Below are 20,719 nucleotides of genomic sequence, written 5' to 3' on the forward strand. Positions count from 1 at the left end.
GAAAGAAGGAACTCACATGGGGTATCTGAGGATGCCCTCACTCAGGTTCTTGGTGAGGGCAGCCTCTGTCTCTCCTGGGAAGCCCACCCTGACTGCTCCACCCCTACCTGTCCAGGAGGTTCCAGTGCCTCCTCTCACTCAGCATCTGTCTCAGCAAGTGAATCTGGGCCACATACTTCTGAAAAGTCTGAGGAGTCCACGACTCCCTCCTGGCTCTGGTGTGGACCTTCCAGGTACTCAGTCCCTGGTTCTGGGGCAGGGAAGAAGGTCCCAAGGAGGGGACAGGGACTAGGGGCTTCCCCAGGCCCTATGTGGGATCTCCAGGGGTGGGAGGACTGGGGAACCCAGTGCCCCTGAGAGCCTGGGGTTTCTGTACCTTCATTTCTGGGAACTTGCTATGCTTTAGGAAGAGAGAAATGAGAAGCAAAACCCTAGGGCCCCAGCACCACCAACCCCCCTTCCTGTCTTCCTTCCGCTGAGTCATAGCCAAGAGCCCAGCACCTCTGCCTCCTTTGGGGCCATCTGGGTGGGGTGGAATTCAGAGTCATGTGAGGACACAGCATCTGGACAAGTCCTCTTTTCCTGCCAATATCTGTGAGGGACCCTGACTTGCTGAGGCCTGAAGCTACCTTCCAAGCTTGGAGAATGGGTGACTGAGGTCCTTAGTGTCCTGTCTCTCCCCCATCCCCAGCCCCACTGTTCACCTACAAGCATTGAGCACCAACTGTAAGCCAGGTGGGGTGGTTCAGATGGGGCCCTGTCCTTGAGGAACTCATAGATTTGGACATGGACTCCTCCTGACAGGCCCCTCATGACTGGCTGTGTCCTTAGGCTTGTTCTGGTCAGCAGTAGGGAGCCAGGCCACATCACACATGCCCATCATAGAAACCTGCACACCCCTACACAGGTAGCCATAGATATGTGCATGTGCACAGGTGTGGGACTTGAGCATGTGGGTCCATGTCCATGATCACAGGTGTGTCCACACAGGGCTTCCATTGGATGGGGGAGCTCCAGGCTCTGGGAACCAGGTCAGGACCTTGTGTGTGTGGCCTCTGTGAGGGGCGCCAGGTTGCTGAGGGCCGAGGCTGTCTTCCATACTTGGAGAAGGGGTGACTGAGGTTCTTATGAGGTATCACCCTGTCTTGGAGGCCCAACTACTGCCTCTGAGTTATGGGAGCTCATGGGAGCTTGAGTACTATGCCCCCATTTCTTGGAAAAGAAAGCTGAAGCCCAGAGAGGGCCCACGACTTGCCCAGGGTCACACAGCAAGTTAGGGGAGATCTGGGAGGGGAATGGGCCAGACCTAGGCACCTGTCCACATCCCTGACCTTTCTGGCCTGGCGTTTGGGGCTTGGCAATCCCTGATGACCACACTGCATCAAACTCTGGGTTGATTCTCCCAGAAAACCCACCTAGGGACCAACCACAGGGTCCTCCCAAGCCTTGCCATTTCTAGGAATTTCCCCCACGCTACACCTTTGCTTGGGCTGTCCTAGCTGCCTGGAATGCCCTCTCTCTCTCAATCTCTGTCTATCTCTCTCTGATTCCGCAAATAAAATCCAAACTTCCAAATTCTGTTTAAATGGTTTCTATACCTTCTTTGACCCCCTGGAACTTTCCCCTGCCTCTAGCCTCCCTCAGCCTCTGTCCCCCTCACTCCCACCCATTTTGCACCCACCTACTAAACATAAAATTGACCCCTAGAGCCCTAGGCTGGGTGTGAAGGGTCCTTAGAGGCTGAGACAGTGGAAGCCACACCCAGGCCAGCCCAGCCCTCCAGACTTTGCCAGGCCCTGGGGTGGGCCCTGGAGCTAGGAGAGGAAACCGAACCTCTGCTAGGCCTCACCATCTGCCCCCAACTCTGCTCCTTCCCTGAAGGCCCAGAAGCCTGGAGCACTGTACTCTCGGCAAGATTGATCCCTCGGAGTTTACCATTCCAGCTTTTGTTTATTCCCCCACACCCTGAGTACCCCTCAACTGGGGGCTAGGCCTGTGTTTGGTGGGGTGGAGGGTGGGGGTTGAACAAAGAGTAGAGAAACCTCAGATTTGTTGGGTGCCGCCCTTTCATTAAATGGCCCTGGACAGAGCTGTCTGCTCCTTTCCAGAGCTCTTCCCTTCCACTTGGTCTCAGGAGGCAGGCAGGGAGTCTGCCTTTGCCCCATGCGGCACTGAGCCCCATCACTGCCTGGCTATCCCCTCATTCCCCTACACCCCTAACTGGGAGCCTAAGGTTAATTGTCAGGCCTACCCTTGGTGCTAGAGTATGAAGGAAAAATTGACAGAGACACTGCCCATAAGGAGTTCATGGCCTAGTGGAGAACAGAGGCAAGTAAACAGGTCCTTATCCTTGGCCCATGTGGCATGCATTTGATCACTGTCTGCTCGGCACTGTGCCAGGCACTGGGCATGGGCAGTATTCAGATAAGGCCCTGCTCACATGGAGCATATCCCTTCCCACTCAGGTTCCCACACAGCAGTTGCAGTGCTCAGCTTGAGGCTTTCTCTATGGCAAAGGCCAGCTTGGTAGGTGAAATGGGCAGGGAGTTCACCCCCTGGAGCAGCCCTAAGCCAGTGAAGAGTGGGAGTTGGTGGATACACATCCCAGCTTCCTTACCTCTCGGGTAGGACAACCCTGATGTGTGTTCTACACTATCTCTCAACCGAGGACTGACCTCAGTTGTCCACAGAGAGAGCACACTCATTAACACACCTGCTTTGGCTTCCTTTCCTTTCCTGTCTCACTTCCCCTGTCCGCTATGTCAGGAACTGGGAAGGCTCTGAGATTTCACCCAACTCAACAAGCTAACAAGTTGCCATATTCCTGAGGATGTTGGCTGAAGACACAGATTCCTGCTTGAGAAACAAAGGTCAGTTTACTTTCCACAGTAACAGTAGACAGAGTATCAGCATTTTCTTGTACCACTTCCCTGAACCCCAATTCCTGCAGAGTGACCCAGTAAGGGCCAGATGATGCCTGCGCATGCCGTGGGTTGACAGGAGAGGAACCCTGAGATCAGGGAACCCAAATCTTTTATAATAGACTATAAACAAACCTGCCCACCCTTCACTCCAGAGGCAGATATTATCTTTATTATACTGGACAGTAAACAAATCTGCCTTTTTCCCTGGAGGGAGACGCTATCTCTATCTTCTAAGGCTGTTCACTGGAATAATCACCCATTTTGAAAGTATTGTTCGGAACAAGGGCAGTCAGTGCCTCTACCAGCAAGTGTACAGAAATGGGAGATAACCAGGAAAAATTGCCTCCCTATCCTCTACTGGTGCTTCTTGACATCACCTCTGAAATAAGCTGTTTGTGTTTGGATCCTTGTCCCTGAGCCTGCCTCTGGGGGAAACCCTCCAAGACTTGGAAGATGACACTAAATGGGCAGTAATGGATTTCTGGCTTGGCTCTCATTTCTCCAGACCTGTCCTGCAAGTAATGCAGGGGAGCCACATGAAGGAAGAAGTTTCCTTACCCAGAATCGATACTGTTGTGACTCTTAAGGAGGTGCTCTAAAAGACTCTTAGGGTGTGATTTTTTCATGTTTAAATATTTAGTCCATCTAGAATTATTGAGATTTCCCTGTGTGAGGTAGACATTGGACTTCATTTTTTTCCCAAATCAATATCAATTATTGGATTGATATTGGATCAATATCATTTATTGGAAATTGTGCCTGGTCTGTCACCACTCTCTTCTAAGCTGCTTGGAGGCTGTTATTCAGAATGTATCACAAGCACACAAATGATCAATTCACAATAAATGGACTAAAGAACCCATGGGCATCACCATCACTGGGGATTTGACACTCAGCGCTGGCACAATGTGAGACAAACCCAACACCCACTCGTGATGACACCATTCAGACCCCAGGGAAATGCAGGGAGGCTGTGAACCAGCCTTAGAGTTCGCAGGGGATTTGAACACGAATTGGGAAGGTTTCTTTCTATAAAAATATTTAACAGTTAATAAAAATTTTGAAAAGTTGAATAAAATTTTAGTTTAAATCTTTTTGACTTAAATTTTTATATTAGTTCATTATAACTTATAGTTTGTATTTTTCCTTTTAATTTTACTAATTTTGATTATTTAAAAAATAACTTTTTGGAGTGTATTTTAAATACTTTCAATTTCTAATATTTTAAATTTAATTCATATTTTTGTGCTCTTTGAATATAATATTTTATTTTAGTCTTTTAAATCATTATTGCCAATAGGATAGTAATTATGTGAAAATCTTGACTATAACAACATGATCAATAGTTTTACTGGTATCAAAGTAAGAACAGTGAATGTTACAGAATAAGTATATAATACCTTATGAATTAGGCATGTCTGTATCTTCTTACTCACTTAGTATCAGTGAACACCTGAACATGAGCAATAATCATTAAATTCAATCATCTTTGATATCTGACTTTCTGATATTTTTATGACTTTCAGACATACAAAAACCACAGATTTATAGATTTTTTATTGTTATGAAAGTTTACTTGTTGAGTAGGAGGATAGAACGTGTTTTATTAGCAGTTTGTAGCTTGATTTATGATTTTAAATATTTAGATTCTGTAGTGTGGGCCTCCATTTGTCCTTTTGCCCGGAGCACTGCAAATGTCAGGGCCTGTGCTCCAGTGGGAAGAGCAGATGTGTCCATAGTTCTTCCTGTTGCAATAAGGGCCAAAGATAGAGTGCTTCTGGGGCTCTTGTCTACTTGGGCCTATGGTCAAGGGGGAGCCGGAGGGGTGGATTGGGACCAGGGAGGAGACCCCAAGGAGAAAAATCACCAAACATATTTACTCCTCACCATGATTCTGTAAGGTAAGAAGTCATGACTGGCTCAAGTCATGCAGAGTGCCTGGCTCTGGAGCCACCTATGTAGAGCAGGGCACCAGTGTCCTCTGCAAACCCAGTACGTGCCACCCAGCAGCTCTTCCCACTCAGGTTGGGTGGTTCCAGGTCCAGTCCTCCCATGGTATCTTCCCAGTCAAGGCCAACCTGACCTGGGTGCAGGCACCAGGGCTGCTAAGTGGTGGAGAATGCAGCACTACACTGCCAGCTGCCTCAGGTAGCCCCAGAGAACCAGCACTCCAAAGCGCAAGCATAATGGTGAACTGTGTCCCTAGGGTGCCCCACCATCCTCCTGCAGGGGTCAAAGGGCCTCTGTGTCACAACCCTGCCTCACAGCCCCCGCCTGGGCACTGAGTCTCAGCCTTTCTCAACCCCAGGACTGGCCTCTGGAGGATGGGCTGGGGGCCCCATCTCTGTGACATGTCGGGGGTGGGTGGGTAGCAGCAGGCTTGGAGCTGTGCTCAGTGAGAGCCAAGGAGTGACCTGAGGGCATGAGGGAAGAGGCAAATCCCTGCCCACACCTCTGTCCAGCCTTAGCCAGGGAGGGTTCTCCATTCTTCTGAGGGCAAACTGGTCCTGAGTGGTTAAAAGACTGCCCCAAGGTCACCCAGCTAGAGAGGGAGGCCCTTATTTCCCCTCTCTGCCCATCTAGACATGCCCTCCAGCACCCCTTCAAGACCCCTGCTGTCCCCAGGACCCTTTGATGGGAATACTCATGGCTACTCCCTCAAAGTGTGACTAGGTCCCAACCCAGTCCCAGAACCAGGTCACAACCTGCACAGCTGTCCTGGGGGCCCTGCAGCTTCTCCTCTTCATTCTCTCAGTAGGGAAACTGAGTCTCCAACAGGCCAGATGTATGCTCAAGACTGCACAGCTGGGCACTGGTGCTATGACCATACCAGGTGGCCTGATGCTGAGGCTGGGACCTGTACCCCAGCTGTGGGACAGGGATCTGAGGGGAAAGACCCTGTAGGAAAAGACTGGCCTGAAGGAGAGACAGAAGTCCTGGCCAGAGGTTTCCCATTCATCAGCAAGGGACTCAGTGAGCAGGGCCTGGCACTGCTGATCCCACCTTGCTTGCCCTCCTCCTCCCCCTTAGCCTTCGTAGCCCTGACTGCTCACCAGCCTGGGCAGTACACTTGCACCTAACATCCCACTTTCACCTGTGCCCCCTCACCTGCCTATTGCCCCTCCTCCCAGGCACGCACACCCCCCCTTTTCCCTATTGTTTCTGGTTTTCCACTCTGTGCCTATCCCTGGGCTGGATGTTGGGTACCGCAGAGGTTGTGCCAGACCTGGGCCTGTCCTGGCAGAGCCCTTAGAGGGACCCTGCAGACTCAGTGCTGAGAGAGGGGAGTCTAAGGAGGCACCCGCAGTCAGGGAGGGCTTCCTGGAGGCAAGGACCCCAGCTGTGGCCTCAGCTCCCCCTCCCCCTCACCTAGGTCACTGCCCCTCCTCTGAGCCTCTCTCCCTGGAGTGGCCAGCGGGTTCCAGGAAGCGTCCCCTCGCTCTGCAGTGCCGATTCCAAGAACCGCGGCTCCTGGCAGCGCTTGCTCAGGATCCTTTCCTAGAACATAGGCCTCGCCCCACCCAGGCTGCTGGGGTCTCATTGGGCAGCTGGCAAAGGGAATGAAGGAGGGGGTGCCCTGGGCGGGGGCCTCTGTAGAGTCCAGACGCTGGGAGGTGGGCCTAGGCTGTCAGCCCAGAGAGGGTGGCCACACTAGGGTCGGGGGGCAGGAGGTCAATGTGTGTGAAGGCACTTTGACTCCCAGTCAGCTAGGGGGCGGGGTAGGCCCAGTGAGTTCAGCTCACAGCCTCCCTGAACACACAGGAGGCTCACCACTTGGACCCAGAACTTGGGGTCAGCTTGCTACACTCCATCCTCGATTCCCCGACCCCCATCCCAGGGTCCCATCTCATAGGCAAATGACACAAGCCTTTCTCTGGCCTCAGAGCAGGCCTTCATCAGATAACCTCCAGAGGTATAGACCAGGGGACAGGAGTGGCAGGTTCTGAGCAGTGAAGGGGGGATGGGACAGTCGGTCCTTGGAAGGACATGACACCTGTATTATTAATCTTCTTACAATTTCACCTTGCCTGATTATAACAGAGGAAGTCACCCCATCCGACACCCTCAGCAAGGTGGGTGGGGGTTGGGGGTGACAGGCCCTGATTCATGGGCAAGGACAGGGCCCAACTTCCTTCAAGGTCACTGGGCCTCCCACTCTGGGGCGTGTCCTCCACCCCTGCCACCTCTGAGCTGGCACCAGGCCTGCCCACCCGTCTGGGACCTGCCAGATCATGTTGAGCAACCAGTTCCTGAGAAGCGTTGAAGGCTGTTTGGTTTAAAATTAACTCCCCCACTACCCCTCCCCTGCCTGCAGGCCTCCTCCGAGTTCTTGGAAGAGGCGCTCTGCTCTTTCTTCCTGGGAAGAGGCCTCTAGCCACAGCTGCTGCGATTCCAGCAAAAACACCTCACCCAGTGTGGGGGTGGGGGGTACCCATTCCACGCCTTCTCTGCCCTCTAGTTCTCTGCCCTCCGTGAGGCCCAGGGATACTCCTGGAGCCTAGCATGCCCCAGTTCACCCACTGAGACCCAGAGGAGAAAGGGGGTGACTGTCAAGGTGCTAAGAGCAGGTGCTACTGCCCCAAAGCCCACAGCCACCCCCATCAGGCACCTGCTGGCTCTGAAGAGAAAAAGGGCTATAGAGACCCAGTCTGAGCACCTCTGGGGTAGAGAGAGTGTGAGCTGATCGCACTGACAGCAAACCCAGGACTTTGGTCTACTTTAAGACATGTATGGCTCAGAGAGATAAAGCAATCTGCCCAGGGTCACCCAGCTTTGCCTGCCTAAGCTCAGCCTGCCCACTAGATGCCAGGCTGACAACACAGACCTCGCAAGGATGCCCAGAGGCCAGACCCCGCAGGCACTCACACTGGCAATAGAGCTCTCTTTTTCTCTTACCCACACTCCTCTAACTGCTCCGGAAACCCATCTCCTTCTGGATAAGCCTTCATTTTCTAGTGTTTCCTTGGGCTCCATGTTTCTATGGCTTTGGAGAAAAGGTTTCCTGAGAACCTGCTCTCCTAACAACTCCTCCTACCATGGCCATCTACCCAAAGGAGCTGAGAAATACAAAGGAATGTTGGCCAAGTGGAAAGGTCAACACACACACACACACACACACACACACACACACACACACACACACATTGATGTTGCTCAGAAGTAGGGCTGGTGGGGGTGGGGAGGGGAGAAGTGCTTCTTAGGAGAAGGCTGAGAGGCGAGAAGCACTTTTAAAAACAAAGCTTTGGCCCAACCCAAACTATGAGTGAAATCCTCACCTCTGATGGAGGAGGAGCCCGGCTCTGGTGACAGGAAGGGCCCAGTCTGGCTCATCGGTGCTGGGTGTGGGGAGTCCCTGGAACAGGGCTGTGCCTGGGGAGCATTTGCTGGGTGCCACTCCCCTTCCAGCCATACCATCAGAGTGTGGATCTCCCTAGTGGGGACTGTGCAGTGGAACAGTCCTAGAGGACTGCCTGGAGGAGTTGTGGCCATCCCAAGTTCCCTCAGCCCTCAGAGGCCACTTCTTGCACTCTGGGCCCTGCCTGCTTCAACCAGGCCTGAGTCATGGAAGCAACTGTCTTTACATTGAGCATAAAGCTTTGGCCACACAAAAAGGCTCCTCCTGCTTTGGGCCTGCCACATCTTCTGCTCAGAGATGAGCATCAGCTTCTACTCACCCCATATTCCCCCAAAACCAGGCACAGCCACTCTCCAACCCCCCTGTGGCAGGGCACTTCCACTATCTCTGTTAGACAGATGGGGAAACTGGGACTTCCCTGACAGTCCAGTGGTTAAGACTCCGTGCTTCCAGTGCAGGGGACGTGGGTTCGATCCCTGGTCGGGGAACTAAGATACCACATGCCATGCGGAGTGGACAGAAAAAGAAAGAAAGAAAAAAAAAGAGCTCTTGGCTGTTTGCGCTCCAAGGAGGAGCTGTGGAGGAGGCAGCTGCTTGGCTGGGGAAAGAGGGAGCCAGAGCCCACCTCACCTGCGACGCAGCAAAAAAAAGACATGGGGAAACTGAGGCTCCAAGAGGTTAAACCATTCGCTTAAGATCCTACAGTGATTTTGGAGGGGCTGAAATTTGAACTCTGCCTGAGTTCTTTCCACTTGGCTAATTTGCCTCTTCAAAGACATCCCCAGGAGACTTTCATGGGAAGCATGGTGTGTATGTGTGAGAGAGAGAGAAATTTAGTCAAACAATGGCTGTTTTGAATTTATTATGGAAAGTATGTTTTCTCCTCCCCAGGCTGGAGAGACCTGGGAAAACTCAGTCTCCAGGGAGATTCCCTAGGATGCACTGGGTGCCCAACACAGGCATGAATAAATGCAGGAGAAGTTAAGGAAGACTTCTCAGAAAAGGAGCATTTGAGTTGGACTTTGAAGGGTAAGTAAGAGTTTGCCCTGGCAGAACTGAGGAAGAGGACATTCCAGGATGAATGACATCCTGGTATGTGGAGGGCTGTTTGGAGGGAAGCAAAATGAAATGGCTTGTTGGCAGTTTGGGAATCCATGTCTTGGAGCCTGGGGTAAGGCACAGGCAAGATATGAGGGGAGCCTGTGAATATCACTAAATGAGGAAGGCAGGACAAGTTTGGGTTTGCAAGCCCCTCACTCTGGAGATGGTGGTAGTGCTGAGGGGGCCAGTGAGGAGGCCATCAGGATGGTCCAGTCAGGTTAGTGAGTGATGGTAAGGCTAGATCTGGGCAAGGCAGCCATGGGGAGCAGCAGGAGAGCGGCTTGAGAAGGACCAGGGGCAAGGTAGACGGACGTGGAGATCAACAGGCGGGGGGGGGGTGTGCATGTGGGGGTTGTGGAGGCATGTCTAGGGGACAGCAAAGAGTCCAGGTCTGGACAGAGGGAGTCTGGAGGGCCTTGAACCAGGCTGTCCATGCTCCTAGTCAGAAGGCAGCAGACTCAAGTTCAAGAGTTCTAGGGTGAGGGGGACAGGCCCTGGCCTGGGATTCAAAGCCCTGGGCTCCAGCCCCGTATGGCCACTTCCTCTCTGGGTGACTGTGGACAAATTACCCTGACTCTCTGGGTCTCAGGCTTGCAGCTTTGAAATGGGACAGACCCAGAGGTGCTACCCAGCTCACCTCCCTCACCTGTGACTCACCTCTGAGGGCATAGACCACTGAGGGCGTGGAGAGTAACAGGCCTGAGGGAGACCCATCCCCCAAGGGTAGCAGATGGCCTAGTCTCTACTGGAGCTGCAAGGGAAGTTGGTAGAAGGTTAGGCTGGTCTAGCCTCCACCCCAGCCCATGCAGAGGCCAGACAAAGGGTCTATTTACCACGACTGGAACCCAAGGCCTTGGTTGGCAAATGATGCCTGAAGGTGGAGGGCTGGGCTGGCAGGGCAGCATCAAAGCTGGTGGGGTGAGGGGCTGCTTATAGCTCCAGGGAGTTCCAGCCAGCTCCCCTGCAGCTCCCATGGGGACCTCAGGGGACATCAACACCTGTCCGGGGACTTCCCTGGTGGTCCAGTGGTAGAGAATTCGCCTTCCAATGCAGGGGACGCAGGTTTGATCCCTGGTGGGGGAACTAAGATCCCACGTGCCATGGGGCAACTAAGCCCACATGCCACAACTACTGAGCCTGTGCGCCTCAACTAGAGAGAAGCCCGTGAGCTGCAACGAAGAGCCCGCATGCTGCAACGGAGAGCCCGCGTGCCGCAATGATGATCCCACATGCTGCAATTAAGACCCGACGCAGCCAAAAAAAAAAAAACAACCCTGCCCTGCCCGCCTCTCAAATGGGATTAAAACAAGGGACAAGGAATAGTTACAGTGACAGCTGCAGCAGCTGCCAGGTTGAACCCTCTCAGGCTCTCCTCAGTATCAACTTATAAATCCTCCTGGGCCCCCCATGTCCCCTCTGAGAGACGTGCTGTCACTCCCCCCATTTCACAGCTAAGGAATCTTCTGAGGTTCAGTGAGGTTGAGGGAAACAGCCCCCCCCCAAACCAAGTGTACAGCACATAATCCAGACTGGAGGGGAGGTGGGGGTAAAACCAGGGTTGGAGGGACATGCTAGCCAGGAGTAAATCTCCAGGGACCTCCTGTCTTAAGTATCAGATGTGGGAGCCCCAGCCTGCTGCCCCAGAGTGACCATTGGAATGGCCCCTTGGGTGGCTGGCTGTGCAGCCTGCCTAAGCTGGGGAGGGGGCCCCATACCCTGCAGTTGGGGTGGGGAGGACACGTTCACCAGGAGAGGCTGTTGAATTTCTGGCAAAGCTCCAACCTGCTTTATATTAAAACTGGTCTAACAGGTTGGTATGAAAGGGCTGCCCAGGCCTGCGCAGGCTCCACTTCTCCTGAAGAAAGAGGGCCTTTGTGAGGTCCCAGAATCCTCCTGCCTTCTTGATTAGGACTTATTTCAGGCTCTTGGCTCCTCTATTTCACTGTGGAGCTGTGCTGGGCAGGAGGGTTCCCATCTGAGAGTGGAGCCAGCCTGGCCATGTCCGCAGACCTATTCAGACCCATGTTCGGCCTTGATCCAGCAAGATTTGCTTAGCTGGCAGATTAGAAGCTGGGCCCAGGTGCAGAGACCCCGATGGTTCAGGGCGTGTTAGGACACTCGGTGATCATGGGTGAAGCCTCCCAGCAAGACCTCTCATTGATTGACAAGAGAAACCTGAATGGCCTAGTGGCATCTCTGTCCCAGAATTTTTCCAGAGGGGCGTTGTGAGTCCGAGGATGGACACCACAAAGGATCAATCTGCAAACCCACTTCCCCGTGGCCTGACAGAATCCTCTAGGGCAGTCCCCAGCCCCCCTCCTCCAAAAAGCCTTCCTGAATTGCCTGGCCTTCTGCATGTCCCCAGTGCCTTGTGAGGGCCAAGGCCTTAGCATGCCAGCCCCTGGGAGGCAGAGCAGAAGAGCAGTTTATACAAATGAGGTCTTGAGTCAGGGTTTGAACCCCGGCTCTGCCCCTCACAAGTTGTGTGACCCTGAAAAAGCCACCACCTCTCTCGAGTCTTACCTCTTCTGCTGTAAATGGGGACAACCTCTGCTGGTGTGCAAGGCTGCAGTGAGAACTTAATGGGGCACGAACCCCACCCAGGATCACCTCGCCTCCTCTGCTCTCCACCACACCCTACTCCTCCATATCCCATACCTCTCAACCTCCTTTCTGGCCTCTGGCCCCCAGGCCCTTGTGGGGCCATCGCCCCCCAGCTGACAGGTTCACTCCTTAGAACTGAGCATTGGATCATAGCTTGTCCCTGCTAAACACTGAAGGGGCGCTCCATCGCACCAGAGCACAATCCATGTGCACCCTCTGCCCTCTTCACCTGCCCTCTGTCTCCTCAGCCCTCCTGGGCAGCCAGCCATCTTCTGGTCACACCAGGTTTCTTCCTGCCTCAGGGCCATTGCACTGGAGCTCCTTCCACCTGGGATGTCCTTTCTCTAAGTTGTCTGCATAGCCAGTTCCTTCCTGCTCTTTGCTCGGGTGTCCAGGCTCAGTGCCACTCTGCTCCAGAGCTTTCCCCGACCCTCTCATCGGCAGCAGTGTCCCCACACCCAAAGCACTTTCTTCCCCGCCTCCTGCTTTGCTTTCATTTCACTCTCAAAACTCATCCTGAGTGCCCATTTGTTTACTTATTATCTCTCGCCCACCAGCCCACGAGTCCCACAAGGATGGGGAGTGTGTCCATCTTATTCCCTGCTGTGTCCCCAGGGCCCAGATGGAGTCTGGCCCAGTTTGTGCCCAAAGAGCATGTGTGCTGGTAAAGGACTTAATCGGTAAAGGGTTCCCATCAGTTATTGTTTGTATGTTGTGCAGGGTCCTGTGTGCCCTCCAGTCAGCTCCTCTCTTCCTCCTTGGTCAGTGCCGGTAGGTGTGCTCCTTTCACCAGCCCAGAACCACCCAGGGGTGATTGCAGTGACCAGAGGATTTTCAGCATCTGTTAGGCTGGGTCTCTGACTTGGGTCTGGGGCCCGATGACATGCTCTCCACTGATCCTGTTCTAAGTAGGCGTCACTCACTCCCTTGGTAGGGAAACATGAAAATAAGATTGAAGCAGATTGGGACTTCCCTGGCGGTCCAGTGGTTAAGACTCTGTGCTTCCAAGGCAGGGGCTGTGAGTTCGATCCCTAGTTGGGGAACTAAGATCCCACATGCGGGGCGGTGCAGCCAAAAAAAAAAAAAGATTGAAGCAACAAAGTATCAGGGGTCAGAAGTAGCTGGTAGCCCCTCCTCAGGCAAGAGCTGGACCCTGGCTTGGGCTGAGGCGACGGGGAACGGGATAGGACCCTTTTGGTCAGGCCAGTGGCTCCAGAGACCTTAGCAGGCAGGAACGCAAGGGGATAAATCCAGCATCCAAGAACAACTCACCTGAAAGCCGCCCCCCCACCCCAGCTGCCCGTCCTCGCCACCTCATGTAGCAGTGCAGGGGCAGGTGGGCAGTCAGGACCCCTCAGGCTTAGCTCTGCTCTGTGCCTCACCTCCTCAGCCAGTCTCTTGCCCCCTCTGGGCCTCAGTTTCCTCTTCTGTGAAATATGGGTAATATTTAGACCTACTCCTAGGGTTGTGGTGAGCATTACATGAGGTGCAAAGCCCTTGTCTGTTGCCAGCACCCGGTGGGCACCCTGAGACTTGTCCCCTCTGTGGACAACGAAGGGCTTCCTCCTGCTCCAGCACTTTCTGTCTGGGTCATGGCACCAGGTGGGGAAGAGCCTGTCTTTGGCCCCTCTGTGTCTGCTACCCACCCACTGGGTGACTCAGATCTGGGGGTGGAGCAGACAGAGGGGTCACCTCAGGCATTTTGGGAGTCATCAAGGGGCTGGGATCCAGGCTGAAGCAATAAGGAACTGCAGACATCCCTGGCAGGGCCATGGTGACCTGGAGGAGGTGTTTGTTGGGCCCTGCAGCCAGCAACGGAGAAGGCACCAGGCGGGACACGTGGGCCTGGGCACCGCTCCGATAAAGACAGCCCTCACCCACTTCTTGCTCACTCTCACCCAACATCAGCTCCATTCTTTCCCACAACTATCTCCATGCCCCCCAAGGTTCTGTGCTGCCATAGTTCTTGATTTTTATCCTTTCCTGCCTGCTCCTTGTCATCAACACGTCACTCCTCACACCTTCCTGCCTTCAATCTGCTGACATTTGCCTCTTCTAATCTTCAGCTTTTAATTGTCTAAGGGCTAAGAAGATAGAAAGTTTAGAACTGTTTCTAAAATAAGGGTTAAAGGCTATGAATGAGGTTCACAGGAGCCTTCCTGTGAGGTACTCAAGTAAAGATGCAGAAAATTTCAGGACATAGTGGGATTCCGGGTGCTGAAGTGCTCCAAAGGCAGACCATCAGATAATGGAGAGCGTTTTCATTTTAATTGCTTTTTCACCTACTTCTGATATGCAGGGCCCTGAGTGAGAGAGTCCCCAAACCCCAATCAGCCTAGACCAGAGCCCCATTAGCCCCATCCCAGGCCAGACCCTGCCAGCTTACTGGCCACTATCCACAACTCAACTGTTCCACCCCACTGCACAGAATGACCCTTCCCCAGTCCTCCTTGTGGTCAGGAATATAAGCTTCCCAGTCACGCCCTGGTGCCTTTGCATGCCCTGTACCTTCTCCTTGGAATGACTGGTCCTGACTTCTCTGATTGTTGGTCTCCTCATCTCAAAAGACGCTGCCCCCAGGAGTAGTCCACAGTCCCCATCCCCCTAGTATTCTCCACTTTCAATCTTTAATTGACATCTCCTGTTTACACATCTCTCAGATCTGGTGCTCCTCTGCCACCACCCCCCACCTGACACTGGGCAGTGACCCTGCAGGCAATCCAACTGGCCTTCATCTCCTGCATCCCACCCTCCAAGGGGACAAGAGGAAATGAGTGGAGAAAGGCTTCTCGCTACCCCCTCCACTCTTTACTGGGTGCCCTAGCAGGGCCTGCTGTACCACATAGGTCTCTGGGCCTCTGCTGACCCAGATGTAAAGTGGGGGATAATGATAGTAAGATCAAAGGGGACAAACTGTGTACAACTCAAAAGAGGCCCCACTGAGGGCTCCATAAATGAAAGGTACAATTTTATTGTCATTACAGAAAAATCAGTGAAAAAAAAAAAAGACTACCAAACTGTGGGGTTTTTTTTTTTTTTTTAGAAATAATTATTTTATAAAGTCTTATCAGATATGTATTTTCTTTCCCTCTTCCATGTGCAGGCACCTTCCTGGGCAGGAAGCAGACCCAGCAGAGGTGGAGTGGCAGTCCTCAAACTACCATGCCCCTCCCTGACACGGCACCCACACTCATGCAGGGCCTGTGCCCCAGCGAGACCAGCTCTGTGCAGACAGGGCTCTGCCCTGCAAGGGGGTGAGTGGCAGGCTCTGCAAGGCCCTAACACTTTGGCTCCCTTTTCTTGTTTATTCACCCATCCTCCCAAAACAGGGCTGGAGGCAGAAGAGGGTGGACACCTTCACAGGTGGGTGGGTCAGCGCCAGGACATCCAGGACTGCCTTGGGTCCAGCAACACATCTCAGGATGAGGCTCTCTGCCGGGAGGAACCAGAGAAGCTGAGGCAGGGCTGGGGTCTCTGGAGCACTCAGGGCTCAGGCAGAGAGGTGGGGTTGGCTCTCCAACCCAAGGAGAATAAATAAATAAATACTATATAACTGTGCCGTCCCCCAGCCTGGCCTGCTCCCGCACCAGGGGACTGTCACTGTCAACCTCAGTTCCTCTGGCTGCCATCCCCCCTGAGACAGAGGCTGGCTGAAAGGAGGGGGCCTGCCCCACCCTGTGGACTGAGAAACCAGGGCTGGCCAAGTCTACGCAGTACAGGAGGCCACAGCAGGTGAGTGGGGGCCTGGGCCCAGCCCACAGGGTGAGACGAGGTGCTGCCAGTCCCCTCTTCTGTCACATGGCCCGCCACAGTGGAGCCACATGGGAGCTGGGGGCGCTGACCTCCAAGTCGCGTGACACTTCTCCCTACCCCTCACCCCCAGCCTTGTTCCTGCAGACCCTTCCTGGTCCAGCTGCCAGATGCATGTGGCACCAGGATGACTGGAGGAGGGATAGTGGGAGCCCAAGTCCAGCTGGAGCCGGTGTCCCCTCCAGGGTCTGGCTGGGTGAGGCTAGGCGGTTGCTTGGCTGGGTCAGAGCTGGAAGGGGTACTGTCGGAGGTAGTCAGCCATGCGCCGGGGTAGTGGCAGGCAGTCCACGTCGGCCACCAGACGGTTGATGACGAGGCGGCACAGGTGCTGCAGGCTTCGGGTGCTGCTTTTGCGCACAAAGGGCTGCACCAGTTTTAGGTGTACAGCAGTAGCAGGCAGTGCTGGGTCACCAGGTGCATCTTCCTTAGGGGTAGGCAGGGCTGGGGTGGTTGCAAGGTCAGGACTGTCACTTCGGGTATCTGCAGCACAGGAGGCCACATAGTGCTGCACAAGGCTGACCACATCTGGGAAGGCCAGGATGCGCGGCCTGGACAGGCAGTTGGAGTCCAGGCGGAAGCTGGAGTCGGCGTACTCAATGCGCACGTTGGTGGGGCCACGGGTGGTTTTGACCGACAATGTGAACAGGTAGCTGGGGTGGGTGCTGTCACGTACTAGGAATGTGCCCTCTGGCATCTTCTGCAGGTGTTGCCGGGCCTCACTGGCCGTAATGGAACCCCAATACCAGCCTAGGCAAATGGAGAGGGGGCTAAGAGACTGGTCACAGTGGAAATTAGTTGGGTGCACCAACCCCGGGCAAGGCAGGGCTCAGCCTCTCTCTTCACACCTCCCTGGGGAGTGCTGTACCCCTTTTCTCCCATCAGACTCTTCTGGCCAGAGCCATGCCTCTCAAATTAGACACAACAGGCAGAGCTAAACTCTCCCCATCAGACTTTCCAGGACAAGTCCTGCCTCCCTCCTCAGACTCACCAGATTCCCGAAGGTACGAGAAGGTCTTGGCTATGCACAGCAGATCTTCTTCGGGGTCCAGCACCTTGGGCTCACCCTCTGGCTGGGCTGGGGACTCCTCTGCTGCTTCCTCCAGGAAGGCGCCAGCAGGTAAAGGCTGCATAGCTGGTTCGGGCAGCTCCAGGGACTGGGCCCACAGGGGCCGCTGCCCGATCTGCTCCACAGCCAGCAAAGGACAAGGTCTAGAAAGAGGTGGATGGGCAGTGAGTGGAGGCCCTGTGCTCTCCCCATTTCCAGAGATCCCCTCTGCCCCAGACTGGCTATGTGACCTCTGGCCAGTCTATCTCACTATGAGCCCCAGTTTCCCCTCTGCCCACCCATGGGCTCAATGAGACCAGTACCCCACCTCCCACTTGTCATCACAAAAGGCCCCTTGATTACTTTCCCCACATATGAACCCTCTTCTGAAAGAGACTTCTCCACCCTCCTGCATTTATTAAACAGTAATTACAATCATCCCTCAGTATCCGCAGGGGATTGGTTCCGGGAGCCCCCGTGGATACGAAAATCTGCGGATGCTCAAGTCCCTTATATGAATGGCGTAGTACAGTGAATACTTTGGGCCCTCCATATCCATGGGTTTCGCATCTGCAGATATGAAGGGCCAACTGTAATCTCTTTCTATTTTGCACCAACCAAATACACTTCATTCTCTATAGGCATCTCTAGCTCACAGTTGCCAGTTGGTGTTCTCACCACACTGATGGGATCCAGCACAAAGAGGCTTCACAGTGGTGCCCTCCTGGCAGTGGTGGGCCAATTAAATGGCACTGGTTCTGGTTGAGCCGAGGGATTGGTCACATGCTACCTCCCCACAGATAGGAGTATCTGTCTGAGGGACCTAGGTCCACACTGGCCAGGGCTTAGAGGCTGGAATAATCTCCCCAAACAGGTCAGACACCCATCCCGTTCTCTCCTCCTCCCAGCTGAGGGTATAGGGTAGACAGTGGCCTCTAAAGGCACTGACAAGTCCCACCTCCCATAAATATGAGCTCCCACCAAAGGGCAGGGTACTCATCCCACATTCCAAATCCTACCCTGATGAGCCTGCCCTACGAAGCACTATGATCTTATGCAAACACTGTTCTTCACTAGACGTCAGTTTCCCCTCCTCCTCAATGAGGGGGTCCTACCAGCCCAGACACTGAGGGGTTCGGCCACACCATATTTTCAGATGGCTAGAGTTGGGTTGCTGAACTGGCCCCAATCTGAGCAGTAGCTTCCCTTTAGGGGAAGCCCACCCAGCATGGTGATCCTGGGGCTTCCTGGGAGTGAGGGGCATGGCCCTGGTTCCCAAGGAAGAGACTGCTGGTCCTCTCCCACTCATCACAAAATAAATCCTCGGGTCTTGGGTCTGGTTCTCTCCTGGGCCTCAAGATACCAAATAATGAAACCCTGGGCCCTACCCTAAAGGAAAACTCATAACCCAAAGTCATAAAAGCAAAGAATGTTAGGGGGAAGTCAGGGTCTGCCTGTTCCTGAGCTGAGTCTGCCAGGCTAAAGGAAGGAGTAGCAGGGAAGGCACCACAGGCAGAGATGATGGCATGGGTAAACACTGACAGGTACTGCTTACGAGGCAGGAAGAGGTGGGCAGGAACCGGCGGCAGGAGTCAGGCAGAGGTACCAGATCTGACAGTGTAAGTTATACAGTGTAGGTTATAGGTGACTCTTAGAAGATTTTAACAAATCAGGGGCCCATGACCACTCAAGAGAAGAAGGGGCCATAAGACCCTAGCATACCACAGCCTGCTAATACTTTTCCACCCCTACCCTGGCTGTACTACGGGAGCTCTGGAATCCCTGTTGGGGAGCTAGAGGCTGAGTTTCAAGGAACTGGCTGATGGCCTGCCTGCTGGGACCCAGAGCTCAGCTCAGGCCCAGGAGCCTTCTAGGAGTATGGGAGGTGTCATTGTCTTGGCGGTGGCTGTTATGTTCCAGGTGTGGGTGGCCAGTATGTGTGTGTGCCTGCTGTGGAGCCCAGCCTGTGAGTTCTGCCTGGGCACATAAGCCAATGAGGCAAACTCAGCCCTGAGGGGGGATCCCTCAGCAAAGCTGACAACCCATACCTACAATTGGGAATCCCTGCGCCCTACCTCAGGAGGGCACCAGCTGGTCTGTGGCTGTGTGTGTGTGTGCAGGTCTTAAAAATCTTGCTTTCCCTGCTGTGGAGCACCCATTCACACAAGATCTTGTCACTTGACAAGATCACAAGTGATCTTCTTTCACTCTCCCTGGAACTTTCTGAGCTCCTGTCAGATCAGTTTGGAGAGCATCAGACCCTTGGTTGAAGGGGATCCTGAGGCTCTGGCCAGAAGGAATGTACCAAGAATGCTCAGCTGAGGCCAAGACTCTGTCTTATCAGTCCCCACCCCACCCCCACATTTTGGGAAACTTGGAGAAGGGAGGCAGGAGCCAAGGTCCTTCTCACACTGGGATCCCATTTTGGGCTGAGAGGAGGGTTGAGGACATTGTGGGGGTGCCTCAGGCAGGACTGGGCCAAACCTAGGCTCTCCCAACAGCTGCTTGTTCAGCAGGTGCCAACCAGGGGAGAGGCAAGGATCTCAGGTTGGCTTCCCAAGAACAGCCTAATTGCTAGACGAGGCAGGAGAGTGGATGACAGGACAGAGAAGGGCAGGGGCTGGCCCAAGGTCACAGTAGGCTGTTGGGCCGGCAGGCTAGGATAGAGCGCTCCGAGCCCAGAACGGCTGGGCAGGTGAGCCACGCCTTGGAGGACGCGCTGCCTGAGGCGTCTACCTTTTCCAGCCAGAACCCACGCTTAGCCCACCCTGTTTCTCCTGTCGCCAGCCGACCCCCAGTTTCCCTACCCACAGTGCCAGTAGAGGTGGTGACGATGTTGTCACCCTTCCCTGTTGTTTCTCTCAAGGTCTTTCCGCGCTCGATCATTTCCGACCGGTCAAGCCCTCTTAATGCTCGGCAGCTAGCACGAGGCCAGTAACTCTGCCGCGTGCCGGCGCAGAGGTGGGTGGGGGCGGAGAGCCGCGCTTACCCCTGAACGCAGAGGACCATGTCCCGGCAGCGGCAGCGGCTGCTCCGGAGCTGGGGCTCGGCCTGACGGCGGCTGCTGGAGGGAGCCAGTGGGCGCGGGTCGCGCTCTCAAGGCAGGCTCCCGGGGCGCACGGGCGGCGGGCCGGGACTGAGAGGTGGCAGCGCGGGCGGGCCGGGAGGGCGCGTGGGGCGGGCCGGGAGGGCGGGGCGAGCAGCCTAATCTTTTGTCCTCTGTGTCCCAGCCCTTCCCGGAAGCGACGTCTTCCTAGAACCGCCGGCTGTGCGGCCGGGCGGGGAGGGGTGCAGGCGAGAGAGTCGGTTCCCTGGTCTGCGGCCGAGGGCCGCTAAAGGAAACACCTTTGACAGATTTCCAAGAACTTTCCAGGAAAATGGGGCGGGGCCGCGCTCGCCGACCAATCGCAGCGCAGGAGGTGGAGCCGAGTGGTCAGGCAGGGCCAATTACAGCGCTTGGACCCAAGGCTGACGTGACCAAGCCGGGTTGAGAGTGACCTAGAGAACATTAGGGAAAGTCCCGGTTGAAAAGGGCTAGGCAGGGGCAGGTGCTCTACCTACCGGAGCCCAGATTTCTTTCGGGCACTCCGCTTCGTTGGGGACAGGCCCCCTTATCTCTCTGTAGAACCGGTGGCAGCACGAGGGCGCGGTCACCGGCCTGTCTGCCCAGCTAGCGGCTCCTCCAAGGCGGTCTGTCTGGTGTGCAGGGGCCCCCTGTGGGCTGCACTTGGACCCCTGGACTCTGTGTCTGGGGAGGTGGGTGGCAAGGGATGTGGTTTGGAGAGGGACATTAGGGGAGGGAAGGGGTACAGAGGGAGTACTCAGATACGAGGAGCTTCACGGGGGTCAAGCCTGTGGCCACCACAGCCAAGAGGATCC

General features: G+C 54.6%; 3 protein-coding genes across 3 annotated transcripts in view; 2 read left to right on the forward strand and 1 right to left on the reverse strand.

The window, feature by feature from the left end:
- HEMK1 (HemK methyltransferase family member 1) overlaps window positions 1–15,173 on the forward strand; it is a 34,579-nt gene extending 19,406 nt beyond the window's left edge. Inside the window, exons 11-12 of the mRNA XM_059939754.1 lie at window positions 9,172–9,309; window positions 15,089–15,173. Coding sequence (XP_059795737.1) covers window positions 9,172–9,265 — 94 coding nt within the window. The 3' untranslated portion in view covers window positions 9,266–9,309; window positions 15,089–15,173. The remainder of the gene's footprint in view (window positions 1–9,171; window positions 9,310–15,088) is intronic.
- CISH (cytokine inducible SH2 containing protein) lies at window positions 14,937–20,159 on the reverse strand. Its single transcript, XM_059939760.1, has 3 exons — window positions 19,830–20,159; window positions 16,784–17,004; window positions 14,937–16,542 (listed from the first exon to the last, which is right to left on the reverse strand). The coding sequence occupies exons 1-3, from the start codon at window positions 19,847–19,849 to the stop codon at window positions 16,019–16,021; spliced, it is 765 nt and encodes a 254-aa protein (XP_059795743.1). The 5' UTR covers window positions 19,850–20,159; the 3' UTR covers window positions 14,937–16,018.
- MAPKAPK3 (MAPK activated protein kinase 3) overlaps window positions 15,059–20,719 on the forward strand; it is a 37,773-nt gene continuing 32,112 nt past the window's right edge. Inside the window, exons 1-2 of the mRNA XM_059939746.1 lie at window positions 15,059–15,239; window positions 15,555–15,717. Coding sequence (XP_059795729.1) covers window positions 15,059–15,239; window positions 15,555–15,717 — 344 coding nt within the window. The remainder of the gene's footprint in view (window positions 15,240–15,554; window positions 15,718–20,719) is intronic.

Source organism: Balaenoptera ricei, chromosome 11, assembly GCF_028023285.1.
Source record: "Balaenoptera ricei isolate mBalRic1 chromosome 11, mBalRic1.hap2, whole genome shotgun sequence".
Lineage (NCBI taxonomy): Eukaryota > Metazoa > Chordata > Mammalia > Artiodactyla > Balaenopteridae > Balaenoptera > Balaenoptera ricei.